Source organism: Lampris incognitus, chromosome 7 (assembly GCF_029633865.1).
Source record: "Lampris incognitus isolate fLamInc1 chromosome 7, fLamInc1.hap2, whole genome shotgun sequence".
In the NCBI taxonomy this organism is placed as follows: domain Eukaryota; kingdom Metazoa; phylum Chordata; class Actinopteri; order Lampriformes; family Lampridae; genus Lampris; species Lampris incognitus.
Window position 1 is genome coordinate 45524661 of NC_079217.1, and position 24388 is coordinate 45549048.

Consider the following 24388-nt stretch of genomic DNA (forward strand, 5'->3'; position numbering starts at 1 on the left):
GTCTCCATTCAGTCCACTTACGGTGCCTTGCAAAAGTATTCAACCACCTTGACAGTTATCACTAATTTCTGGATTATAAGACACTCACACATCTGTTCCTGAACAATATTATTTTTGTGAACCCATAAGCTCTAACAGCGTGTTCTCAAAGCCAAAATAAGTTATGTTTTGCTGACTTTTTGTAAATAAATTAAAAATTAAAATATAGTGCTTGCATAAGTATTCAACTCCCACATATCAATACTTTGTAGAGTACCTTTTTGCTGCAATAACAGCCATGATTCTCTTGAGATAAGTATGTACAAGCTTTGCACATTCTTCTGGAGTGATTTTTGCCTATTCTTCTTGGCAGAATTTATACAGGTCTTGCAGGTTGGTGGAATGGCGCCTCTGGACTGCAATTTTCAGTCTGCTACAGATTTTCAATGGGGTTGAGGTCTGGACTTTGACTTGGCCACTCCAAAATGTTCACCTTTTTGTTGCTGAGCCATGCCATTGTTGCTTTAGCCTTGTGCTTAGGATCATTGTCCTGCTAGAAGATGAACCTTCTCTCAAGCTTCAGTTTTATGGGAGACTGCAACAGGTTTTCTTCCAATATATCCCTGTATTTAGCTCCATCCATTCTTCCCTCAATTTCAACAAGGTTCCCAGTGCCTGCAGATGAAAAGCAACCCCATAGCATTATGCTGCTACCGCCATGCTTCACTGTAGGGGGGTGTTTTTTAGGACATGAGCAGTGTTAGATTTGCGCCACACATAGCGCTTTGAGTTTTGGCCAAAAATCTCAACTTTCATCTCATCTGACCACAAAACCTTTACCCACATCCTAACTAGGTCTCTCTCATGCTTGGTAGCAAACTCCAAGCGTGCTTTTATATGCATTGTTTTGAACAACTGCTTCTTTCTTGCCACCCTCCCATATAGTCCAGATTTATGGAGAGCCTGTGATATGGTTGACTCATGCACATTTACTCCAGTTTCAGCCACTGACCTCTGGAGCTCCTTCAAAGTGATTGCAGGATCATCTGTGGCGTTCCTCACCAGCCCACGTCTTGCTCAGAAACTTAGCTTTGAGGGACGGCCTGTCCTACAAAGTGCCTGGGTGGTGTGATCCAGCTTCCACTTTCTGACAATGGATCCAACAGTGTTCCGTGGGACATCCAAACACTTGGATATTCTTTTGTATCCCTTTCCTGCCTTCCGTATTTTAATCACTTTGTCTCTTACTTTAGGATTCTGCTCCTTTGTCTTCATTTTCTGATGGAGTTCATGCCCAGGTAAACGAGATCGTTACTTTAACATCTTACAGGTGCACACTTATTATGACCAATTGTGTTTACCTGAGTTTGTATTAGGAATAATTTGTCATTTGTGTAAACTTGGAGCTTTCAGAGCACAAGGGGTTGAATACTTATGCAAGCGCTCTATTTTAATTTTTAATTTATCAATAAAAAGTCAGCGAAACATAACTTATTTTGGCTTTGGGATCACAAGAATAATATTGTTTAGGAATGAGTATCTTTTATAATCCAGAAATTAGTGATGACTGTCAAGGGGGTTGAATACTTTTGCAAGGCACTGTGTACACACCCTCTCATCTACGTCATGTTGTTGTTGTTGGCTCGCACGGGTGCACTCAGATAGCTGCACGATGAATTGTTGGAAATTGGGTCGTGATATCACTAAACTGCAAGGCATCCAACCATTATGTCTCATTTGTCAGAAATCCATCTGATCGTCTGATGGCCAGGTCGCTGATTGTTGAGACAATTAATCGGGCGTCACAGCCCGACTCTATAATAAGTCGGTGAAGCTGCTCAACTAATACAGTGTCTGCCCTGCTTAAGAGGGAGGAGAGAAAAAGGCTGCTAAATTTTTTTTTGTTTTTTGTTTTGTGTCTTTTTTTAAATGTAATTACCTTAAATCTGTCTGAGGAGCGGAAGCAGTGGATAGCCCTGTCTAAGATATGTTCTTAAACATTGCATGTAGAAAAGATGGGGGATACCAAATTTTCTGTGAGTTAAATCAACTACTACTACTACTACTACTACTACTACTGCTACTACCTTGGCTGCTCCTGTTAGGGGTCGCCACAGCACATCATCCATTTCCATCTCTTCCTGTCCTCTGCATTTTCCTCTGTCACACCAGCCACCTGCATGTCCTCCCTCATTACAGCCATAAACCTCCTCTTTGGTCTCCTCTTTTCCTCTTCCTCGGCGGCTCCATATTCAGCATTCTTCTCCCAATATACTCAGCATCTCTCTTCCACACATGTCCAAGCCATCTCAATCTTGCCTCTCTTGCTTTGTCTCCAAACCGTCCAACCTGAGCTGTCCCTCTAATATACTCCTTACTAATACTGTCCTTCTTCATCACGTTTAATGAAAATTTTAGCATCTTCAATTGTGCCACCTCCAGCTCTGTCTCCTGTCTTTTCGTCAGTGCCATGAAAAGACAGGAGGTAGATACAGACAGGTAACAAATTAAAGTAAAAATCTGAATGCTTGACCCCTACAGTGAGGGGCTCTCTTATGCTGAGAGTTGCATTTTCCTGACATGGTTTGGGGGTCACTGTAAATCAATACAAAGTTATTGAGTGATATCCTATGATGAAGCATTTCTTTGCTGATGGTAGTGGTCTCACGGTATCTTCCAGGATCACAATGCCTCCATCCACAGGGCATGAGGGATCACTGAATGGTTTGATGAGTATGAAAATTATGTAAATCATATGCTATGACTCTCACAGTCACCAGATCTCAACCCAATTGAACACCTATGGGAGATTTTGGACCAGTGTGTTAGACAGGGCTCTCCACCACCATCATCATCAAAACACCAAATGAGGCAATACTTTTTGGAAGAATGGTGTCCCTTCCTCCAAGTAGAGTTCAGACTTGTAGAATCCATGACAAGGAGCACTGAAGCTGTTCTGGAGGCCCATGATGGCCCAACACCGTACTAAGACACTATGTTGGGTTTTTCTTTGATGTTTCACCCGTCTGTATATATATATATATATATATATATATATATATATATATATATATATAGTTGGGAGCTCTCACCCTGAGTGCAAGTAGTCAATCAACCCAAGGTCGGTTAGAAGGTCTTGGTTACATAATGGGTTAGAAGTACTTGGTTACATGATTGGCTATAAGGTCTTAGTTACATGATTAATGATTACAATGTGATGGTGCCTCATTAAAGTTACAGCTGGAAGATCTGTAAAAGAAATCCCAAGGAATATGTGATACACAGTTCGTAATGGTGTTCAAATGTTGGTCCTGAGTGTTTAACATAGCAATTTTTTTAATGTAAATATTGTGCCTCAGCTGCTTCTTTTTTTTGTGGATTTTTTTCCCCCTTGTTCTCCCCAATTGTATTTGGCCAATTACCCTACTCTTCCAAGCCGTCCCAGCTGTTGCTCCACCCCCTCTGCCAATCTGGGGAGGGCTGCAGACTACCACGTCTCCTCCTATACATGTGGAGTCGTCAGCCCCTTCTTTTCACCTGACAGTGAGGAGTTTCACCAGGGGGACGTAGCATGTGGGAGGATCACACTATTCCCCCCAGTTCCCCCAAACAGGCGCCCCGACCAACCAGAGGGAGGTGCTAGTGCAGTGACCAGGACACATACCCACATCCGGCTTCCCACCCGCAGACACAGCCAATTGTGTCTGTAGGGACGCAACACGGGGATTTGAACCGGCGATCCCTGTTGTTGGTAGGCAATGGAATAAACCGCCACTCTCCCTGGACACCCAGCTGCTTAATTTTCTTTGCAGAAAGTGAACTGGATGAATACTAACATGTACACTAAACATATTCTCCTTCCTGTCTGTCATTGTCTGTCATGTTTCAAGGTTTCAGGTTTATTTATCAGATGCACAACAATACTGCAGTGGCAGGCATTGCTGGCAGTGAGGTGCTCAGGCATCTGGCTAACCTCAAACAAAGCTGATCATATCACATTTAAAGTTAAACCAAAATGTAAAATCTGAACGTAAAATTTAACTGTATTTACAGGGGTTAGCAATAAAGTAACAATGAACATAGAAATAAAACTATATAGGTGAGAACATATAAACCAGCAGAAGAATGGGACAGCGGCTGAGGGAAATATGGTTTGGCATAAATGTGTATATGTACATATACATGGAGAGAGAGAGGGAGAGAGAGGTGTGTGTGTGCATGCATGCATGCTCAGTGGTCCGGATTCTGAGTTCAGCAGTATCATGGCTTGTGGGTAAACGCCGCCCTCCAGCTGTTGTGTCTTTTTTGTCTTTCTCAAACATAGTTGGATCGATAGATAAATTCTTTGTTGTCCTAGTAGAGGGTATTTGTATTCACCTTGTGTACAGAGCCTCATACAGTAAATGCATGCACACATACTATACATACGGCACAGCGGCATACATAGAGACCAGGGGGACAACATTACATCAACACAAGCATCAGATATAAGCACTGGCCTTCACTTCCTCAAAAGCATGATGTAATTGGATTTCTTGTTCCACCAATTAGTTATTTTTCATGCATGAAGGTTGAATTTGGTGTCACTGCAGGTATCAATCAGTACTGCGAAACACTCTGAACAGCCCCTCTGGCTTTTGGCATTTTTTGGTGAGAAAATCAGCTTTTTGTTCTCCGTCCATGTTCCGCTCCTTTGGCAGATTTCAACAATGCACACTGACAGCATTGGCAGAGGCCCTGGAAACACATGAAAGCAAACTACAGTAATAAGAAGCAGCAGATACCCCCGACACATGAGGGGAGCAGCGCTCTCAGCGGAAAATAAAAATGAATTGTTCTACTTGAGGGGAAGACACTGATTGCAATCTGCCAGGGTGCAAACAGTGTAGCACTGTGGCGGGCCATTAAAAGGCCAATTGTCTTCAATTGGGGCCCGTGGGTGGGCGGATCTGGAAAGAACCGAAAATAGGTGTTGATTATAATAAGGCAAGGTTTTCTCTTCCCAGAATAGCGGAGGAAAAAGTGATTTCTAAAGGGAGTAAATCTATTAATCCACATCCTCCCTGCGGTTTACAACCTCTTGCGTTGTTGCGTGCAGTTCCGTTGACTTGGAAAAGGGGCCGTTACCCAGATGCCTCGTCCGCTGATGAATATGTATTAAGGAGAAACGCTCATATGCACTAGCTCTTTGTGGTCCCCTGTATGTGTTTAATGGACGTCGGCATGTATCTATTTTTATCAGGGAAGAGCTACGTTTTTCGTGGATAAGTACTACTTTGCTGTAAATGAAACTGCTCTGGGAATTCTGTGAAGTGTAAGGAGCATGTTGTTTACACTGTTCCAAGCCACGCTCTAAATTATGTAAACATGCACCCATACATCACTAGAGACATTTAAACATTCTGTAAGAGTGTCCGCATGGGAGTCAGCAGCACTTCATGCTACGTAGGTTACAGTCTACAAGTAATCAAAAACAGTTTATTTTCCAAAATGTGATTTCTTTTTTTTGGGGGATTTTTTTTTCCCCCCTGTTTTTTTCTCCCTAGTAGTATCCGGCCAATTACCCCACTCTTCTGTGCAGTCCCGGTCTCTGCTCCATCCCCTCTGCTGACCCGGGGAGTGCTGCAGACTACCATGTGCCTCCTCGGATACACGTGGAGTTGTCAGCCACTTCTTTTCACCTGACGGTGAGGAGTTTCACCGGGGGGACGTAGCGCATGGGAGGGTCACGCTATTCCCCCTCAGTTCCCCCTCCCCCCTAAACAGGCGCCCCGACTGACCAGAGGAGGCGCTAGTGCAGCGACCGGGACACATATCCATATCCGGCTTCCTACCCGCAGACACAGCCAATTGTGTCTGTAGGGATGCCTGACTGAGCCGGAGGTAACACAGGGATTTGAACCGGCGATCCCCGTGTTGGTAGCAACGGAATAGACCGCTACGCCACCCGGACGCCCCCATAATGTAATTTTAATGAAAGTTGAAAGTAAGATCCTTTTAGAGTAGTCGATATTGTGACTGATTATGATGTCCGATGGCAGAAATATGAACACAGAAGAAAGGGCCCTGTCAAGAGTGTTACGGGGCTGGTGGGGACAGCGTATTAGCTCTCATGCCACACCACAGGAACTCCAGCTGATTACTGTCAGGCCTCAAATTACTGCCTTGCAAAGGCTAACATCTTCTTCAATATGAGCCCCGTCCCTCCAACGTCTCTGCATGTCTCCAGGAACGAGACAATTAGGGAAAATATGGGCTTTGTCCACTTAGTGCAACATGCTTTCTCCTCTTTTGAATATTCCTGCTGGGTTTTCACCACGCTGTAATTCCACGCAAAAAAATGAAATGCCAAGAGAGATGAAAATTCCCTTTCATTTATCTTTCAAAATGTCTTCTTTCCTTTTCCGAGTTTGTTCTTTGATTTCATGTAGCCTTGGCTAGTTTGTCTTTGCACATGTATGAAACGCTTTACAGTTTTAAATGGGAAAAGCTGGTTTGAATTTGAAATGTCTTCATGTTTTTGTTGTTATGTTTTTTTCTAGTTCCCCTCTGGTCCCAAACACAGGCATCCTAATTTCATTTGATCCTCTGACATCTTTTTTTTTTTTAAATAAGGCCTAATTTTAGGAAGGGGGAGAAAGCTCCCCCCATCCATCAACAATGTTCTGCAGCCATAATGTGATTACAGAGCAATAGTTGTAATGTAATCAACACGCTTCCTGCCGTGGTCGTGGGCTGCCTTTTAAAAGTGAAGTGGCCGGCCAACACAACAGGCCTCACATGCTCTTCTGAAGAATGTCCTTCTTTGTTGTGTGAACGTTATTTTCATCTGTCTCTTCCCCATGCTCTTCTTCCTACCAGGTCCCCTGAAGATGGACAGTTTTGCAGACAAGAGACCCTTGCTCGGGGTGTGCAAGAGCACGGGATCCTCTGGGTGAGTCACAAAGCATAGTGCAGCCAACGTTGCTCTCCTCATCAACATGTCTTTAGATGTTGTCATCCTGAACAGTGTCATAGTGTTATTGTTTTATTAAACAGGTTAAGTGTAGTTTTCAAGGTTGTTGCCTGCAGTATTACAGAGAAGAAGAATGTGTCACTGCAGATAAACCTTCACAAAGCTGACACCATAGAGCTGTTGCAGAACAGAGCATTCCCTCACTGAGTTGATATTACCCATTTCTTTCATGGAGCGGCAGTCTGTGACCTTCTTGGAAGATGGCACATTTTAGTTCTGTATGTAGGACAGAAACTCTTAAACTCACAAACACTTGAAATCCACTGTCTATATTTGCTCACTGTCCAGTTTGATGAACATCAGTTAGCATTGAGTTATTTCTATTTGTGAGGCTGATGTGTTCTGAAACTTACTAGGATGATAATTACGTTTACATCAGTTATGGTCATTATTTGGTCACCAACAGTGTAACTAGGCTGCTCAGTGAGCACAGTTTTGACTCACATAATAGCAGCTTTCAGCAGTGCGTAAGCAACATAAACTACGACTACTACTACTACTACTACTGCTGCTACTACTACTTTCGGCTGCTCCCGTTAGGGGTCGCCACAGCAGATCATCCCTTTCCATCACTTCCTGTCCTCTGCACCTTCCTCTGTCACACCAGCCACCTGCATGTCCTCCCTCACCACATCCATACACCTTCTCTTTGGCCTCCCGGGACACGCTTCCCGAAGGAGGGGGGTAGTGTAATGACCACAGATAACTAGACTCGCTAGCCCTTGGCTAACGCGTCGGACCCCTTAGTCGACTGGTTAACGTAGTTGCCCATGGTATGGGAGACCTGGGTTCGCGTTCCGGCTGCGGCGGTTCCCGAGCTGCCCCCTGAATTCGCTACATTGGTGTCAGAAGTGGGATGGTGAGATCGTGAGGCCATCGAAAGCGCATGTGCCCAGGGGCGTGAGGGAGCTGATATACTGAAGCGCGGGGATGCGCTTCCCGAAGGAGTGGGGTAGTGTAACGATCACAAATAGACCCGCTAGCCCTTGTCTAATGGGTCAGACCCTTTAGTCGACTGGTTAATGTTGTCGCCCGTGGTGCGGCAGATCTGGGTTCTTGTTCTGGCTGTGGCGGTTCCCGAGCTGCTCCCCCCCGAATTCACTACATTGGTAACCAACATAAACCTACTCATCAAATTCAAGTGAATTCTCATTGATGCTTGGAGCAAGGAACTATACGGTTTTCCAGAGGCAACGTCTTGTTGCTCGACAAACACAGGGGCAGAAGGTGAAGCAGGGAACTAGATGTCCGATTAACAAGTTCAGAAGACACAGGACAACCCAGTTAAACGAGACCAGAAGTGGATCTTCTCTGGCATGGTCTCAGGTCATGTGTTTGATGTCGTGTCAGCAGAGCCAAAAGAGATAACGGAACAGATAGAAACCAAAGGGGGGGGAGAGTTTTCAAGTGAAACGGTGCCTTTATCCCAAGTCAGTCTACAAGTGTGCAATTTTCTATAAGGGAAGAAATTCAAAGAGAGTCCCTCACCTGGCTATGAACCCTTCTCGTGCACCCAAATGGAGCTGAGCCAGTGGCCAAAGACATGTAACTGTGATTCATGAAGTGTTAGTGGTACTAGTGTGTGTGTGTGTGTGGGTGTGTGTGTCTGTTTAGGAGGGGTACCCCTTAGAAAGAGGGGATAAGAAGGGAGATAAAACAGACATGTAGGTCACTGGCAAATAAAAAAATAAAAAAAACAGAGTGTGGACTGGGAATGTCATGTCCACATTAGGTGAAAGTGTGGGAAAGTAAGAAGGGATGCAGAGCATGGCATCCTGTACTCGTCTCCCGCTATATAGACCGTGCCCTCCCTCCTCCCAGCTCATCGCTCTTCCATTACTTGTGCTCCTCTTCAAGAGCAACAAAAAACCTAACTTAATATTTCCTTCCCAGGAAATGAAATAAGGAAGTCTGTCTTCAGCTGTGCTTTGATGGAGACCATCTTCCAAGTGTTTTCTAGGGACCGCTGCCGCTGTCTCTGACACCATGGCTGCTGCTTCTGCTTTTTCTATGCCTTTACTGAAACTGAGACACTGGGGTTTTAATGGCTTGGCGAAGCACCCAGGCGGCGCTCGGCACTAATGTTGAAAACATGCGCTGTGTTGAAAAGCAGAAACCATGACCCCTGGCTAAATGGCACAGACTGGCTCTTCCCCCGACAGAATTGTTTTGTAAATACTGCTATATTCAACGACAAGGGAGGAAAAATGCTTCCGGGTGTGGCACAGTACTTTCCATTGGGCCCGTTCATAAACTTCCAAAGGTCCTCACACAATTTTTAGTATATAATCATTTTGAAATAACAGCTTTTGTGAACCACCAAAAAGGATACTGTCTTGACACTTAAATGGAAAACAGATTGGAGTCTTGGCCGTTACAGCGGTGCTGGTTTAGAAGTTGGTTCAGTCAGCTCTGGGCTTAGATTACAAGATTTGCAAATTAAAGGAAAACCAGAAAGGGGAAAAAGCATGTGCGCCGAAGCCCTGTGCTTATGGACTTGCAGCCAGGCACACTGAACTTAATTTTATCAATGGAAAGGATTATCCGTTAAGTCCAAACAATGTATGGATTCAGTGATTTTCCTGACAGCCGAGCCACATAATACATAACATTATGCGTCTGTTTCACTCTGCACCACTTACGCTATACTTTGTGAGGGCCTGTGCCATTGAAGGCCCTGCTATGTCCCCTCACATAGTAGGTGGATTTGCGTTTCCTATCCTTTCCTGCCGTTGTGATTTTTCATCCATTAGAATTGCGTTTGCAGGTATTTAAGTCGCGAGATACAAGTGCTCTTTCTCAATAAATGCAAATTGTATGGCAAGAGGAAGGCATTCCAACTGTTTGTGGGTGTTTTATAGATCACTCGCTTCTTGGGTAAAAAGTTCAGAGCTGAAGAAGGATGCTTTTGTTCTCCAGAGTTTTTGAACTAGTCTACTGGATTCCAAGCAAGGAACTGTTAGTGGAGTCCCTGACGTTTCCAGCCACCAGTTCCCCACACACAACATCTCCAGATGCTCGGAGGATGTGGTCCTTTTTTCTTCTAACCAGTATGGTCTTCTGTCACTGTGGAGATGCTGGATATGTTATTCCAGTGTTCTGGCTGTCACACAGAGGTGCTGGGCTGATGTCATGATCATCAGCATGTCTTTTGACACTCTCCCTTGTAAAGGCCAAACATTCATTGGGCTCTTATCAGCTGAAATTTATGTCTGGGTCTCCCTTCACATATTCCTTTAGTTTGTGGCAGTGCTCATCAGCTAATGAAACAAGGTGGGGCTCAATTTCACCTTATCTACCATTACCGCTTTTCAATTGATTTGATGCCAATAATTAAAAGAACATATTATCCAAAGGAGTTGAATCAAGTGCAACTGGACTTGGTATATATCCGTGAAGACGTTTCGCCTCTCATCCCAAGAGGCTTCCTCAGTTCGTTCCTTTCTGACTAGACAAAGCTAGTCTGACTGGCTGGTGATGAGACTCAGAATTTATCCTCTTGGAGTCGTTGTCAGAGCTATAGATGTCCATGGCTCTTTGTGTCTCGATGTTTACCAACGCCCGTCACTAACAGAGCCATAGATATGAATGGCTCTTTTGTGTACCGATATTACACAAAAGAGCCACTCATATCATAAGAGAGCAGGGTAATTGGGCTGGGTGCAATTGGGAAGAAAAAGGGGAAAAATGTAAAAAAAAAAAGAAAAGAATTAATGGCTATATGTGTAATATTTCATCTTACCTGGAGTTTATTATGACCAGTAAATATCAAGTGTACCAGGGGTTGCTGAATGATACTGATTAAAACAGCTTCCTCCACGTCCCAGATTTATGCGTTCACAGATGAGCCGGCCTGGTGGAGTGTTTCTGTTGTTGTTTGATGCCATGTTTCTCAAAAGACTTGTAGTCCTCAGAAAAGTGTTCATTGATCGTAGCAAACAATATACACTGAACGTCTTCTCAAGTGGCAGATGTCAGTACATTTGCTGTGTAGCCACCACCTTTGTATTTGAATTTATTTGTCTTGATTGTTGTGTTGAGATTGTTGTTGCTGTTCTTCACATTGCTGACAAATGCATGTCGGTCAGGATTCAAGTAGAATTACACATAGCACTTTAAATATGCCTATTTAAAAGTTATGCTCAGTTAGAAATCCTTCTGTTGGTTGACTTGAGTTATACAATTTCAAGATTTTAAAGTAATTATTTTTTTAAAACAGCACTTGATATTTTATAGAAAAAAAACAAGAACAAAACAAATACACCGATTAGCCAAAACATTAAAACCACCTGCCTAGTATTGTGTAGGTCCCACTCGTTCTGCCAAAAAGCTCTAACCCTTCGAGGCATGGACTCCACAAGACCTCTGAAGGTGTCCTCTGGTATCTGGCACCAAGACATTAGCAGCAGATCCTTTAAGTCCTGTAAGTTGCGGCGGGGGGTGGGCTCCATGGATCGGACTTGTTTTTCTAGCCCATCCCTCATATGCTCGATCGGATTGAGGTCTGGAAATTTGGAGGCCAAGGCAAAAACCTTAAACTCTTTGTCGTGTTCCTACAGCTATTCCTGAACAATTTTTGTGGTGTGTCAGGGTGCATTATCCTGCTGAAAGAGGCCACTGCCATCAGGGAATACTGTTGTCTTGAAGTGATGAACTTGGTCTGCAGTGATGTTTAGGTAGGTGGCACATGTTAAAGTAACATCCACATGAATGCCGGGACCCTAGCTTTCCTACCAGAACATTGCCCAGAACATCACACTGCCTCCACCGGCTCGGCTTGCTTTCTTCCCATAGTGCATCCTGGGGCCAAACAACACACATGCAACTGGCCGTCCACATGATGTGAAGGAAAACATCAATCATCAGACCAAGCCACCTTCTTCAATTCCATTCCATTCCCCCTCTATTGCTCTGTTGTCCAGTTCTGATGCTCATGTGCCCATTGTAGGTGCTTTTGACAGTGGACAGGGGTCATCACGGGTTCTCTGACCAGTCTGCGGCTGTGCAGCCCCATACACAGCAAGCTGTGATGCACTATATCTTTGCACATGTCTATCATAGCCAGCATTTATTTTTTTCAGCATTTGAGCTACAGTAGCTCTTCTGTGGCATCAGACCAGGTGGTATAGCCTTTGCTCCCCCATGTGCACCAATGAGCCTTGGGCACCCATGACCCTGTTGCTGGTTCACAAGTTGTCCTTCCTTTTGGTAGGTACTGACCACTACATACTGGGAACACCACACAAGACCTGTCGTTTTGGAGATGCTGTGACCCAGTCGTCTAGCCATCACAATCTGGCCCTTGTCAAAGTGGCTCAGATCCTTACCCTTGCCAATAGTCCCTGCTTCCAACACTTCAAGAACTGACTGTTCAGTAATATTCCAACCCCTTGAGAGGTGCCATTGTAACCAGATAATAAATGTTATTCACTTACCTGTCAGTGGTTTTAATGTTTTGGCTGATCAGTGTATATTTTCCCCTATTTAAATTTGGATACAGATTCTATTAAAGAAAAGAAAAGAAACTAAATGTAAATTGCTATATCTTTCATTGCTTGGCTATGAGTTGTGTTGTGGGCTTATTTAGGTGCTTACCATGAGGTCTCAGGCCTGGTTGCACCATTACAGGTTCAGATCTGACCATGAGACCTTTGCTGCATATCTTTCCCTATACTCACTTCATCCTTTTTTCCCCATCTGTCTCTACTGTCCTGTCCAATAAAGACTAAAATGCAAAACTTTATTTGGAAAAAAAGAAAAGCACATCTTGATTTGATTTGATTTATTTTGAACACGTAAAAAAAGAAACTACTACTACTTTCGGCTGCTCCCGTTAGGGGCCGCCACAGCGGATCATCCGTTTCCATCTCTTCCTAAAACAAAAAAGATGTAAAAAAGGAGACAACAAAAAATAAAAAAACATAAAACAGAACAATAATATTATATTGAAATGATCAATAAACCTATACAACAAACTCAATAAACAAATTCTCATAAACAACACAAATTAAATATTACATGTTCAAAAAGGAGTAGGAGTCGGGCATCCCTACAGACACGATTGGCCATGTCTGTGGGTGGGAAGCCGGATGTGGGTATGTGTCCTGGTCGCTGCACTAGCGCCTCCTCTGGTTGGTCGGGATGCCTGTTCGGGGGGGCGGGGGTGGGGGGGAATAGCATGATCCTCACATGCATTATGTCCCCCTGGTCAAACTCCTCACTGTCAGGTGAAAAGAAGCGACTCCACATATATGGTAGGAGGCGTGTGGTAGTCTGCAGCCCTCCCCAGATCGGCAGAGGGGGTGGAGCAGGAACTGGGACTGCTCGGAAGAGTGGGGTAATTGGCCAAATACAACTGGGGAGAAAAAGGGGGGGAAAAAGGCGTAGGAGGAATTATACACTTATTTATTCCTACCCCTTCTCCACTACTCATAAATAATATTTATCTTGTATGCAGTTTTTAAACAATTATCCCAATTCTATATATAACCCAAATATCAGTGTCAATAATATAAAACTTAGTTATTACAGCCCTCCCTAATCCCTATACCTCTTAAAAATACATCTTTTTGAACTGAATAATACTTGTACTTGGATATATTAGATAGCCAACACCCTCTTTCAAATACATTCCCATTGCAGCTGTAATGTCCACTATTAAAAACAAAGTGCAGGGTGGAGTCTGAGCATTAAAATGGGTGGTGGTGTGTACTTTATCTGGTGGAGGTTCCCCATGCATACTGAAGGAACTCGATGCACGCACCACAAGTGAAATTGTAAACTGATGAATGTAAGTAGATTCTGTGCACACATAATATCATCTCCTTAACTGTCTTCATCCAGAGCTTCTGTTGGTCTCGTTGTCACCTGATGCCTGATGAGTACTGATGAATACTGATGAATCACCACAGTGTCGTGAGCAGCACATCCTGCTCAGTCCACACAGTACTCTCGAGAAGACTTAGTGGCAAATGCCCATCGCTGCACTAAGCCCTTGCTTTTCGTTGTGTTTTCATGACAGTTGTAGCGGTCGGGAAGCTTTAGACCTTAGGTGTCTTTCCTTTAAAATGTATTAAATGGAATTTATTTAAAAACGAGTGTTTGTATGAAAAGAGCTATCGGGTTAAGAGGATTTGGAGAGTTGACGCTTTTAAAGCAGCATGAGGCCATTGTAATCTTTTCTGTCACACCATGATCTCTCAGCCCGTTCTTCACAGCACACCTCTTTCTGTCCAGGCACATGTGTTGGGCCTTCGTATCAGAGAGGTAGGCAGGACATAGCCCAGAGCAGGGCAGGAGCGGGGCTATTAACATTTGTTGGCGAGTGGGCCACATCATGAAAACACGTAGGGTAGGTGGGCCGGTCAGTGTACCCCTCTTGTCTGTGTGATTGTCACTCATTTGTGCTTAGAAATAGCTGAATCAAACTTTGATTACAAGAAATAAATTAAGGAGCCTTGTCGAGTAGTCTTGGTCAAGCTTACCTAACAGAGGCCATGAAAGACGGCAGTCCTAAAATGGACAGTTTTGCATTCTGGGACATAAAGTCAGTTTGAGTGTGTGAATGAGCTTTGTGAGAGATGGTAGCTAGCAGTGTGGGCAGGCATTTCATCTCTTTCAGCTAGCAGTGTATTACTATTTATTACCTTATATATTGTATTAGTTATTATATATTATATGATTACCTTATATTATATATTATATTATTACCTTAGTGAATTTTAAAAAAGTAACACTGTCACTATTTCCTGTTGGAGATTTGAATAACTGTGTTAACCAACTCTGCATCTGTAAAGTCAAATATGCCATGTCAAATATTTAGTTACAATAAAAAGAAAAAATGAACTTGGAAACAATACTGTTAAAAATTATGATATTCTACCATTTTCATAACTGAGTAAAAAGAAATAACACAAAAAATCCCCCCCCAAAAAAAGAAAATAATTTCCTTTGACAAAAACAGAAAAGTATTGTTATTGAACTATAGAGCCATTTATTGGTAGTATAGTGGTCGATTCCATTGCCTACCAATAACGGGGATCGCCGGTTTGAATGCTTATGTTACCTCCGGCTTGATCGAGCATCTCTACAGACACAATTGGCCATGTCTGCGGGTGGGAAGCCGGATGTGGGTATGTGTCCTGGTCGCTGCATTAGTGCCTCCTCTGGTCAGTTGGGGAACCTTTTCGGGGGGAAGGGGAACTGGTCGGAATAGCATGATCCTCCCACACGCTATGTCCCCCTGGTGAAACTCCTCACTGTCATGTGAAAAGAAGTGGCTGGGGACTCCACAAGTATCGGAGGAGGCATGTGGTAGTCTGCAGCCCTCCCTGGATCGACAGAGGGGGTGGAGCAGTGACTGGGACGGCTCGGAAGAGTGAGGTAATTGGCCAGATACAATTGGGGAGAAAAAGGGGGGAGGGGTCAAAAAATATAGCCATTTATTTTCTATATAACAAAACAATATTTCTATCCAATTGGAAATCAAGTAGCGGAACAATAACCACCATATTCTCTGCCATCTGTGGACTTGCCGTGTTGCCGATAGAGTTGACTGCTAAATTAAGTAAATGAAAAAAGCCTACATAAGATCAACATGTAACCAAGAAAAGACAGATCTCCAGATGGATAAGATTGCTCTGTACTGTATTTTTACCCACCAGAAACGTCGACAGTTTCTGGCATTTTTCACCGAACAGTGTGTTCAGTGTTGACAGAGCTGAGTCATAAAGTTGAGGAAAATGCAGCATGATGAATCAGCTTCTCGTCCCTGTTGTTGGAAAAAGGCCAGCTAATGTTTTCATGGAGGTGATTTTCATATAATGGACTTTTCTCTGGAATCAGACTGGTTGCCACAATGTGCACTTCTCATGCGGCAGGATCAAAGTTTCAGCTTTTGTTTTCAACTTCTGTTGTCATGCCGCCCGTTTGCCTCGAGCAGTCAGCTTCCTGTCATTGTAAGTGAATGGAGATGGCGGTGTTTTAGTGTGACTTTCTCCATGTGGATATTGAGTGTAGGTTGAACTGGAGATTTAGACTTCGCCCACATTACTATGAGTATTTTTCCGAAAGAACCTTTTCTTCTACATTCACACCCAAATAGCGTTTTAGGACACTAAAACTGAGTTGGTTTTTTTTTAAACACCCTCGAAAGTGCAGATTTTTAAAAACTCCGGTTTCTGTGTATCCGTGTGTACATGTAAAATGGGGCATTTGGTAAATGATGAGGTTACACCTCAGTTCGGGCATGCCCATTGTTAAGCCACAGGTTAGACACTCACCATCTTAAAACCATCAGGAACACAGCCAGAGGTAAGAGAAAGATTAATAATAATAATAACTTTATTTATATAGCATTTTTCTAAAACAATGTTACAAAATGCTTTACAAAGAAAGAAAACCAGACAAGGCAAAAATAAGAACGAGACCAAATAAGTAAGAGTACAACTAAAAACGGTATAAATACATAAAAACAAATATCAAACATTTGTAAAAGCTTTCATAAAAGGAAAAGTTTCAAGACGAGATTTAAAAGAAGCTAGAGGCTTGGTTAGTCTTAGTTCCAGAAAACTAAGGGCAGACTAAGGGTTCAAATTATGATTGGGTGTGAGATGGAAGAGAAAGAAGAATTCTGGAGTAAGCTGGATGAAGTGGTGGACAGTGTACCCAAGGAGGAGGGAGTGGTGACAGGAGCAGACTTCAATGGGCATCTTGGTGAAGGGAACAGAGGTGATGAGGAGCTGATTAGTAGGTATGATGTCAAGGAGAGGAATGTAGAAGGACAGATGGTGCTGGATTTTGCAGAAACAATGGAAAGGCTGTGGTAAATATAGATATAAGTGGAAGGGGGTAGATTCATTACTCCCTGTACCAGAAGTGACAGTTTAGCTCTTATATCCCTCAAAATAGTAATGGGGGCCATAGCGCCAGCTGAGGTTACGGCCACATACCCCTTCAGACACAAACCCTGGTATTCCTCAGGTGGCTGTTTAGCCACTGGGACACATGGGTCAACAACAGGGTCTACTATGGGCTGAGCTGCAATCAAAGCCACAGACTGGTTTTCCTTCCTCTTCAGTGCAAATCATTTAGACTTGATGTGTGCTGGCTTTTTACAATAATGACAAATCACTTCAGGCATGGGCAGTGGAGGCCGGTCAAACCTTTTGCCAGAACTCACCAATGGGACTGGAGGATGGCTAGGTCTTACTGCTCCTTCTTCAGCCAACCTCTTATCTGATATCCCCACCTTACCTCTCCAAGGCATATCCCCATGGGTGAGTTCATAAGAATCTGCTATCATAACAGCTTTTCTGCAGTCTCATACCTCTAGATCCAGGACACTAGATTCGTTCCAACAAAATGAGCTGGCACAACTCCTGGTAGGTGTAAACTTCACAAGCTGCTAACCATCTGTCAGAAACGGCTTCCTGCTGCCTTGCAACCTCAAGATAGGTGTCTCTGGGCTTACGACGGAGTGACCCAAACTTTTCTGTAATCTTCAGGGTCAACCTCATATTCAGCCAAGACCGCCTTTCTCACCAAATCATGCTCCCTGCTCGGGTTACAATCTAGGGATGCACAGGCCTCTTGGGCCTTACTATCAAGGACACTCTGAACAAGGAGAGTCCATTTATCCTCATGCCAGTCTAATTCTCTAGCAATTTTATCAAAGGATTCATAAAATGACTTAACATCTTCATGGTTGAACTTGGACAGTAATCTCATGCAGCTAGAAATGTCAAATCGAGCTTCTTGCCTCCTCTGAAGGTCCTGATTCGTTTGTTTTAGCTTTCCTTTCTCCAGTGCATTTATGGCCAACTCATCCTCAATTTCTTGTTCGCTAGCTTGAACTTGTCGCTCCCTTTCTTGCTCCTTCTGTTCCAGCCTTGGCTCCAGCAGCCGTAAGTTGTCAGTAAGCGCTTGTATAATGTCACTCTTTTTAACCTGTGGATCAGTGTCTCACCTCAAAGTACTGGGCCACAGAACACCACTGGTCTTAAGTTTGCACAAATCGCTATTGTCAACACCCTTTTCACAGAATTCATCTACATCAAAAGTATTCATCATTAACAACAGCACTAACCACTACAAACAAAAACTTACCAAGGGGCAGGCTAGTCCCATTCAATACCCAGCAGCCAGAACCACACACACACACAACAGTTTTTAGTTAGCACACCCAAACCTGGGCCTAAATCAAGTGACTACTCAAAAAGTAGGTGACAATGGACTCAACACAAACAAGCCCAACAACCCAGATAACCATCCATCTTTTCCAACAGGAATCAGGAACACTTTATTTGTCATTTCATTTCATGTATGGAAGTACATGAAACATTGTTTCCCCCAGCCTAGAGCAGTGCAACACAAAGACAAAAACACATATCCAAAAACTACAAGAACTTCAAAAACACACATACTAACACATATATCGAAACTAACACATATATTTAAACTAAAAAAAAAAAAAATAAATAAAATAAATCACTGTCCAAGAGAAAGAACTCCAGCCAGGATGACTATCGGAACTGCCGGTCTGCATGGCCTAGCAGTTCGCTTAACCTGATCTGCTTCCGCATCCTGTCAGACCGCCCTCGGTGCTTCCTCCTCGGGCGCAGCTCCAGGCAGAGGCTCGAGGCAGAGGCCGTGGTCCTTGGGCCCACCGGATGTAGCAGACAAGGCTCCCCCAGCCAATCCAACACCAGCTCTCCCAGCCAGACACCCTTGACACACACAACCCCCCCCCCAACTCCACACGACGACACCAAAAACACCACAGTCAACGCCAAGCAAGACCACCGCCAGACCGCGCTCAGTGTTATCAGAACTGCCGGTCTGCATGGGCTAGCAGTTAGCCTAGTCTGCCCCGCCTCCGCGTCCCGCCAGACTGCCCCAGGTGTTACCTCCTTGTTCTCAGCTCCAGGCAAGGCTCTGGTCCCTGGGCCCACAAGACGCAGCAGACCAGGCTGTCCCAGCCAATGCAGCGCCAGCTCCCCCAGCCATCAACGAAGACAAAACTTAAACGGCGACTGTGGACAAAGACAGTGCATGGACGGTACTGGGTGAGGCTGCCACAAACGTGAATTTGCGCTGCCAACAGAGGGCTTACTACTACTACTACTTTCGGCTGCTCCCATTATGGGTCGCCACAGCAGGTCATCCGTTTCCATTTCTTCCTGTCTTCTGCGTCTTCTTCTGTCACACCAGCCACCTGCATGCCCAATACATGCAGGTTGCTGGTGTGACAGAGGGCTTCCTAGGATTTATAATTTTAACCCCTAAATACAAACAAGACCATGCCCATTCACTTAACATACAACCACAACATCGTAAAGGCTAACCATGAAGTAGAAACTGCAACCTCGCCATAAATCGCTACAGTATGGCCTTTCCTTATAAACGCACAGGTTAGATTACCAGTGATGAGAACTGAAGAGGGGGGGGGGGACAAAAAAAAACAGCAGTGCACAACCTGAATGTTATGCGCATAAAGCAGCTGTCCCCACACACAAACATGTGTTTAGGTGAGAGCTATTATGGTGTGGCTAATCCACACTTACTACACATGTCCTTTTACACCAATGATTCTCAATCTTTTCGGGTCGTGACCCCCAAGAATAATCAGTGTTCTCGACCTCCTCCAATAGCATTGGGATATTTAACCCGATGCAAAAACATTGATCAAAAACCCTGATGGACTGGCGGCCCATCCAGGGTGTCTCCCCGTCTGCTGCCCAATGACTGCTGGGATAGGCTCCAGCATCCCCACGACCCCAGTTGGGATAAGCGGTTTGGATAATGGATGGATGGATGGAAAGACATTGATCACTCATAAACTGTCTACCTGAGACTGTTCAGGGATTACTGTAATAGAACACATGAAAGCTACCATACTCACACAGGAAGAGCGTTGCTTGGCCCACAGACAGAATAATAACTAGCTTAAATCGATTTCAGCTTTAGTGTTTTTAGATTTATTGAAATAATGGCACCCCATGTGCACACACACTGACTCTCACAAACACCCTCAATAAAAACTATTCTAAGGCAAATCATATCACTGGTACAGGCGATGTAATGTAAAAACAATTCCGCAGTCTAAAATATGCTCTTTTTCCCCACAGTGCCATGGAACTTCTGCCTTGGGCTATATGTCACAAATTGTAGTCACTCCATCATGGACGCAAATAGTGGTCACTCACGCATGAGCACATCGTACTAAACATTAGATTTGAGATATATAAAACCTTGTTTTTCTGGACTGCACCTGCTATTAGTCTGCTGTTTCCCTCACTGTCCTTGATTTTCTGGACAACGGTTGTGCCACACACAATAGCCACCAAGGTCGCTGGATTCCATGGTCCTCTTAAGAAGCTGACGCTTAAAATGTATTCCTATTATTTACACAGAAGCTGTTATTGCTGAAGTACGTCTTCAGGTGAATTACATATAAATCACAATAAATTGAAAACGTTTTTAAAGGTGACTGATTTATATTCGATTTCTGTAACATTCAATGCCTGCAGTGTTTTTTTTTTTTTTTTTTTTTTTGTATTTTGTTGTCCTTACTCAAAAGACCGTCACTGGAGCAGCCACCTGTAGCGGTGTGGTAGGGACTCTTCTCCCTCCTCCCTCTTCCCCCCTCTTCATGAGCAGCCAGAAACAAGGGGGACTCATACATACCTAGACCTCCTTGTGATGCCAGCTGTCCCAGGTCCGAGTATGAGGCTGATGCCTGAGGCAGCAGGTCTTCAGGAGGTCCAAACCTGAACCTGGTTGACAGACCTGCTACCTGAGGAGAGTGTATAGCCTCAGCAAATCCATCAGTACGGAGTGGGACCATGAGAGTGGGAGTACTGGGAACCATCCTGTCATCCTCATCAAAGAAATGTCACATACTGCCAGTCCCAGGGGTCAGTTGAGGTCCTCTCCCTACTGATGGTCTGTGTAGCTGAGTGGACTGTCTCTGTGTGTGTGGGGGTCCCAGCTCTGGGGTGGGGGGCTGGGTGTTTTTTAATGATGATCCTGATATGAAGAATGATTATTATTCTTTTCTACTAAACTTAGAGGTTTGGTAGCATATTGGTCCCTCAAAGAAGTCTTGAACTATACTGAGGACTAGCGCAGAGCGCACACTGCCTTTTATACTGTGATGGCACGGCACAGAAACTAAAGAGACAGTACACCTATTTTTCACATCAGGTGTGCTGTGGGTCTGGACGGTTTCATGCTTCTTTTTTTTCTCCACAATCATCTGGTGACCCTCGGAAATTATCTCACGACCTTCTTGGGGGTCCCGGCCCCCAGGTTGAGAACCTATGTTCTACACTAATAGCGTTGCAGCAGTCGATTCTTTAGCGAGCTGAATCCAACTCCACATTTCACTCCTTGCAAACTTTATGCTTGTTTGTAGTTAACTAGTTAAACCAGCAATTAGCTAATGGGTTAGCAAGGGTAGTGAACATAAACAAACTAGGTAATGTAACGAAACAAAAAAGAGGTTTCACTGCTGCCTGACGAGGCCCCGATAAAGTGACGAGATGTGAGCCAACTGAACTAATACAAAGTTGTCTAGGGCCGCTTAATCCCTAACACAGGTGTGTGTGCATGTAGGAATATCTTACTAAAAGGAGGAAGAAAGAGACTTGTTGGCTGGTTTGACTGGGTTTACCTTAGGTCAGAGAGTGAACAGAACAGAAAGTGAAGGTCCCCAGCGTAGTCTTCGACATCGGCCAGCCCAAGAGGAGTATGAATGGAAGTGGTTCGGTTTTTGTGCATGAGTTGGTCAGTCCATAAAACAAATAAAACCAAGGTGGTCAGTACAAAACTTTTAGATGAGTCTCAGATGCAAAAAAGTGTTCACCGTTCATTATCCTTGAGTTCACGTCACAAAGAATTGTTACCCCTCAGATTCCTCACGTGTGTCAAAACTTGTCAGGTGCATCTGCTTTGATTTAGAAGGCCCCACCCAATACCAACAGCCAACAAAATAGGAGACAGGAAGCAGGAAATACAGGTTTTTCCTCCAATGAGGGGCAGGAGAGGGCTAGGGATAGGGCTACATGGCGATTTGTGGGAGGGCAAATTACATTACAGCACTGATGTTATTGTTAGGCTTTGAGCAGACAGTGTCAATCAATGCAATGGGGAAAATAGTGGCCATAAATGTAGAAAAAAAAGTTGTTTGTTAGATTTTCCTAACAAGCAACAAGCCCGAAAAACTGCGACCCTTGATTATTTCAAGTGACTTCACAAGAAAAGAAGCCCAACGTCGCATATCATATGCAGACTTGACAACTTTGATTGCTGTCTTGAGGCAGTAGAAAGTGATTACACAATTGACCACTAAAAACCTGGTCTTAAGTCAATGGCACAGTTTTTTTTACCGTTATCTTAAGGGCACATTATTAAGATAATAATGTCATAGATGGGTGCAGAACTTTCCTACTACTTGGCAAACCTGCTATTATAACAGCAACTCACCAATGTGCAAGCGCACCTGGCTATTTAAGGGAATGGGAGATGACACTGATTGGTTTATTTCATGTTAAGCCCAAAACACGCCTGTGATTAGGTTGGCGTTGTGAAATCACATTTGCGGCGGCCTCACCCTGTACTGCCCATGCAATGTCTTTGTCCACGTCTGCGTTTAGATTTTGTCTTTGTTTGATGGCTGGGAGAACTTGGTCTGCTGCATCTTGTGGGCCCAGGGACCACAGCCCTGTCTGGAGCTGCACACGAAGAGGTAAGACCGAGGGCGGTCTGACAGGAGCGGGGCAGACTAAGCTAACTGCTAGCTAGCCCATGCAGACCGGCAGTTCCGATAGCACAGAGGGTGGGCTTGTGGCGGCCTCACCTGGCGTTGACTGTGGTGTTTTTGGTGTTGTCATGTGGAGTGCGGAGAGGTGTGTCAACGGTGTCTGGCTGGGAGAGCTGGCATTGGATCGGTTGGGGGAGCCTGGTCTGCTGCATCTGGTGGGCCCAAGGACCACGGCCCCTGCCTGGAGTTGTACACGAGGAGGAAGCATCGGGGGCAGTCTGACAGGACGCTGAAGCGGGGCAGGCTAAGCTAAATGGTAGCCCATGCAGACCGGCAGTTCCGACAATCATCCTGGCTGGCGTTTGTTCCCTTGGACAGTGATTTTTTTTTTTTTTTTTTTTTTTTTTTTTTTTTAGTTTGGATATATGTGTTAGTTTGGATATATGTGTTAGTTAGTATGTGTGTTCTTGTAGTTCTTGTAGTTTTCAGATATGTGTTTTTGTCTTTGTGTTGCAGTGCTGTGGACTGAGGGAAATGATGTTTCATTTCATTTCATGTACGGAAGTGTGTGAAATGAAATGAAAAGGTGTTCCTGATTCCTGATTAATTAAGGCCCAATACGAATTTACCCCCTTGGCCGGGGACATTGGAATTGGGCCGGAAGGGGCCGAAATACCACCCCTTTGAACCATGTACCTTACGTTGCATTCAGATTACCCGCCGTTAAACTAGCAAAAGTGGGTTTGGACATGCCCTAAATGCACTTGCCTCATGCGCTTTAGACCGTGTGCTTAGATCATTAGAATATAGCCCCTAGTGTCTAATAATTAGTCTTTCATTTGTAGAGATTCTTAGGTTACCTGCATGACTCCATGGATGGTTTTTTGACTTCTCACAAAGTTAGGGATTTGAAAATATTGCTGAGCATCATGGTTCTCGTAAACACTGGTAAAAACAGCAGCGTGCAGACAGGTGTGGTAAGTTTCACTTGTTATTCAGATTTTTTTAGCAAGACGTATGTCTTCAGCGGTGGGCAAAGATGTCATGTTCACATAAAAAAGATGGAGTCATTCTTTGACCTATTTGTCACGCGTCTCTCTGGAAATGGGAATAGCTGTAATCTGCCTCTCAATTTCCTTTCTCTGTACTTGCACATATCGCCAAAAAACACATACACACACACACACACACACACACACACACACACACACACACACACACACACACACACAGACGCATACACAGACTTGCTCTCTGCATAGGCAGGGCAATCCTCGGAGTTCACTTTGAAGTGTTTATTTTGACTTGCGTGTCTGTTTTGTGTCTGTCGAAAATGTGTTCCGCCTTGCAAGTATTACCCTTTCAAATAGGAAGTCAGATTAAACTCAGTAGTACAGGGGTGGAGCATGTAAACACCCTGACAAGCTGAATGATGTGTAATGACTTTTAGATCTTTACCACAGCTCAAACCATTCCCTGCAGTACGGCTGAGGGATGAGGCAACTTGTGTTTGATTTTTTGTTGGATTTTAAACATTTCTAGCCGCAGAAATGTGTAAAATCTGTAAAGTTTAAAATGTTGGTGTGAGTCGCCGAGTTTTAGAGGTATCGGCCGTGGAGACGTCTGCCTTC

General features: G+C 44.1%; 1 protein-coding gene across 4 annotated transcripts in view; it reads left to right on the forward strand.

The window, feature by feature from the left end:
* Positions 1-24388, forward strand: part of bcas3 (BCAS3 microtubule associated cell migration factor) — a 488455-nt gene that overhangs the window by 58942 nt on the left and 405125 nt on the right. For all 4 annotated transcript variants that reach the window (XM_056283043.1, XM_056283039.1, XM_056283041.1 and 1 more), the window contains exon 7: positions 6841-6913. In XM_056283043.1, coding sequence (XP_056139018.1) covers positions 6841-6913 — 73 coding nt within the window. The remainder of the gene's footprint in view (positions 1-6840; positions 6914-24388) is intronic.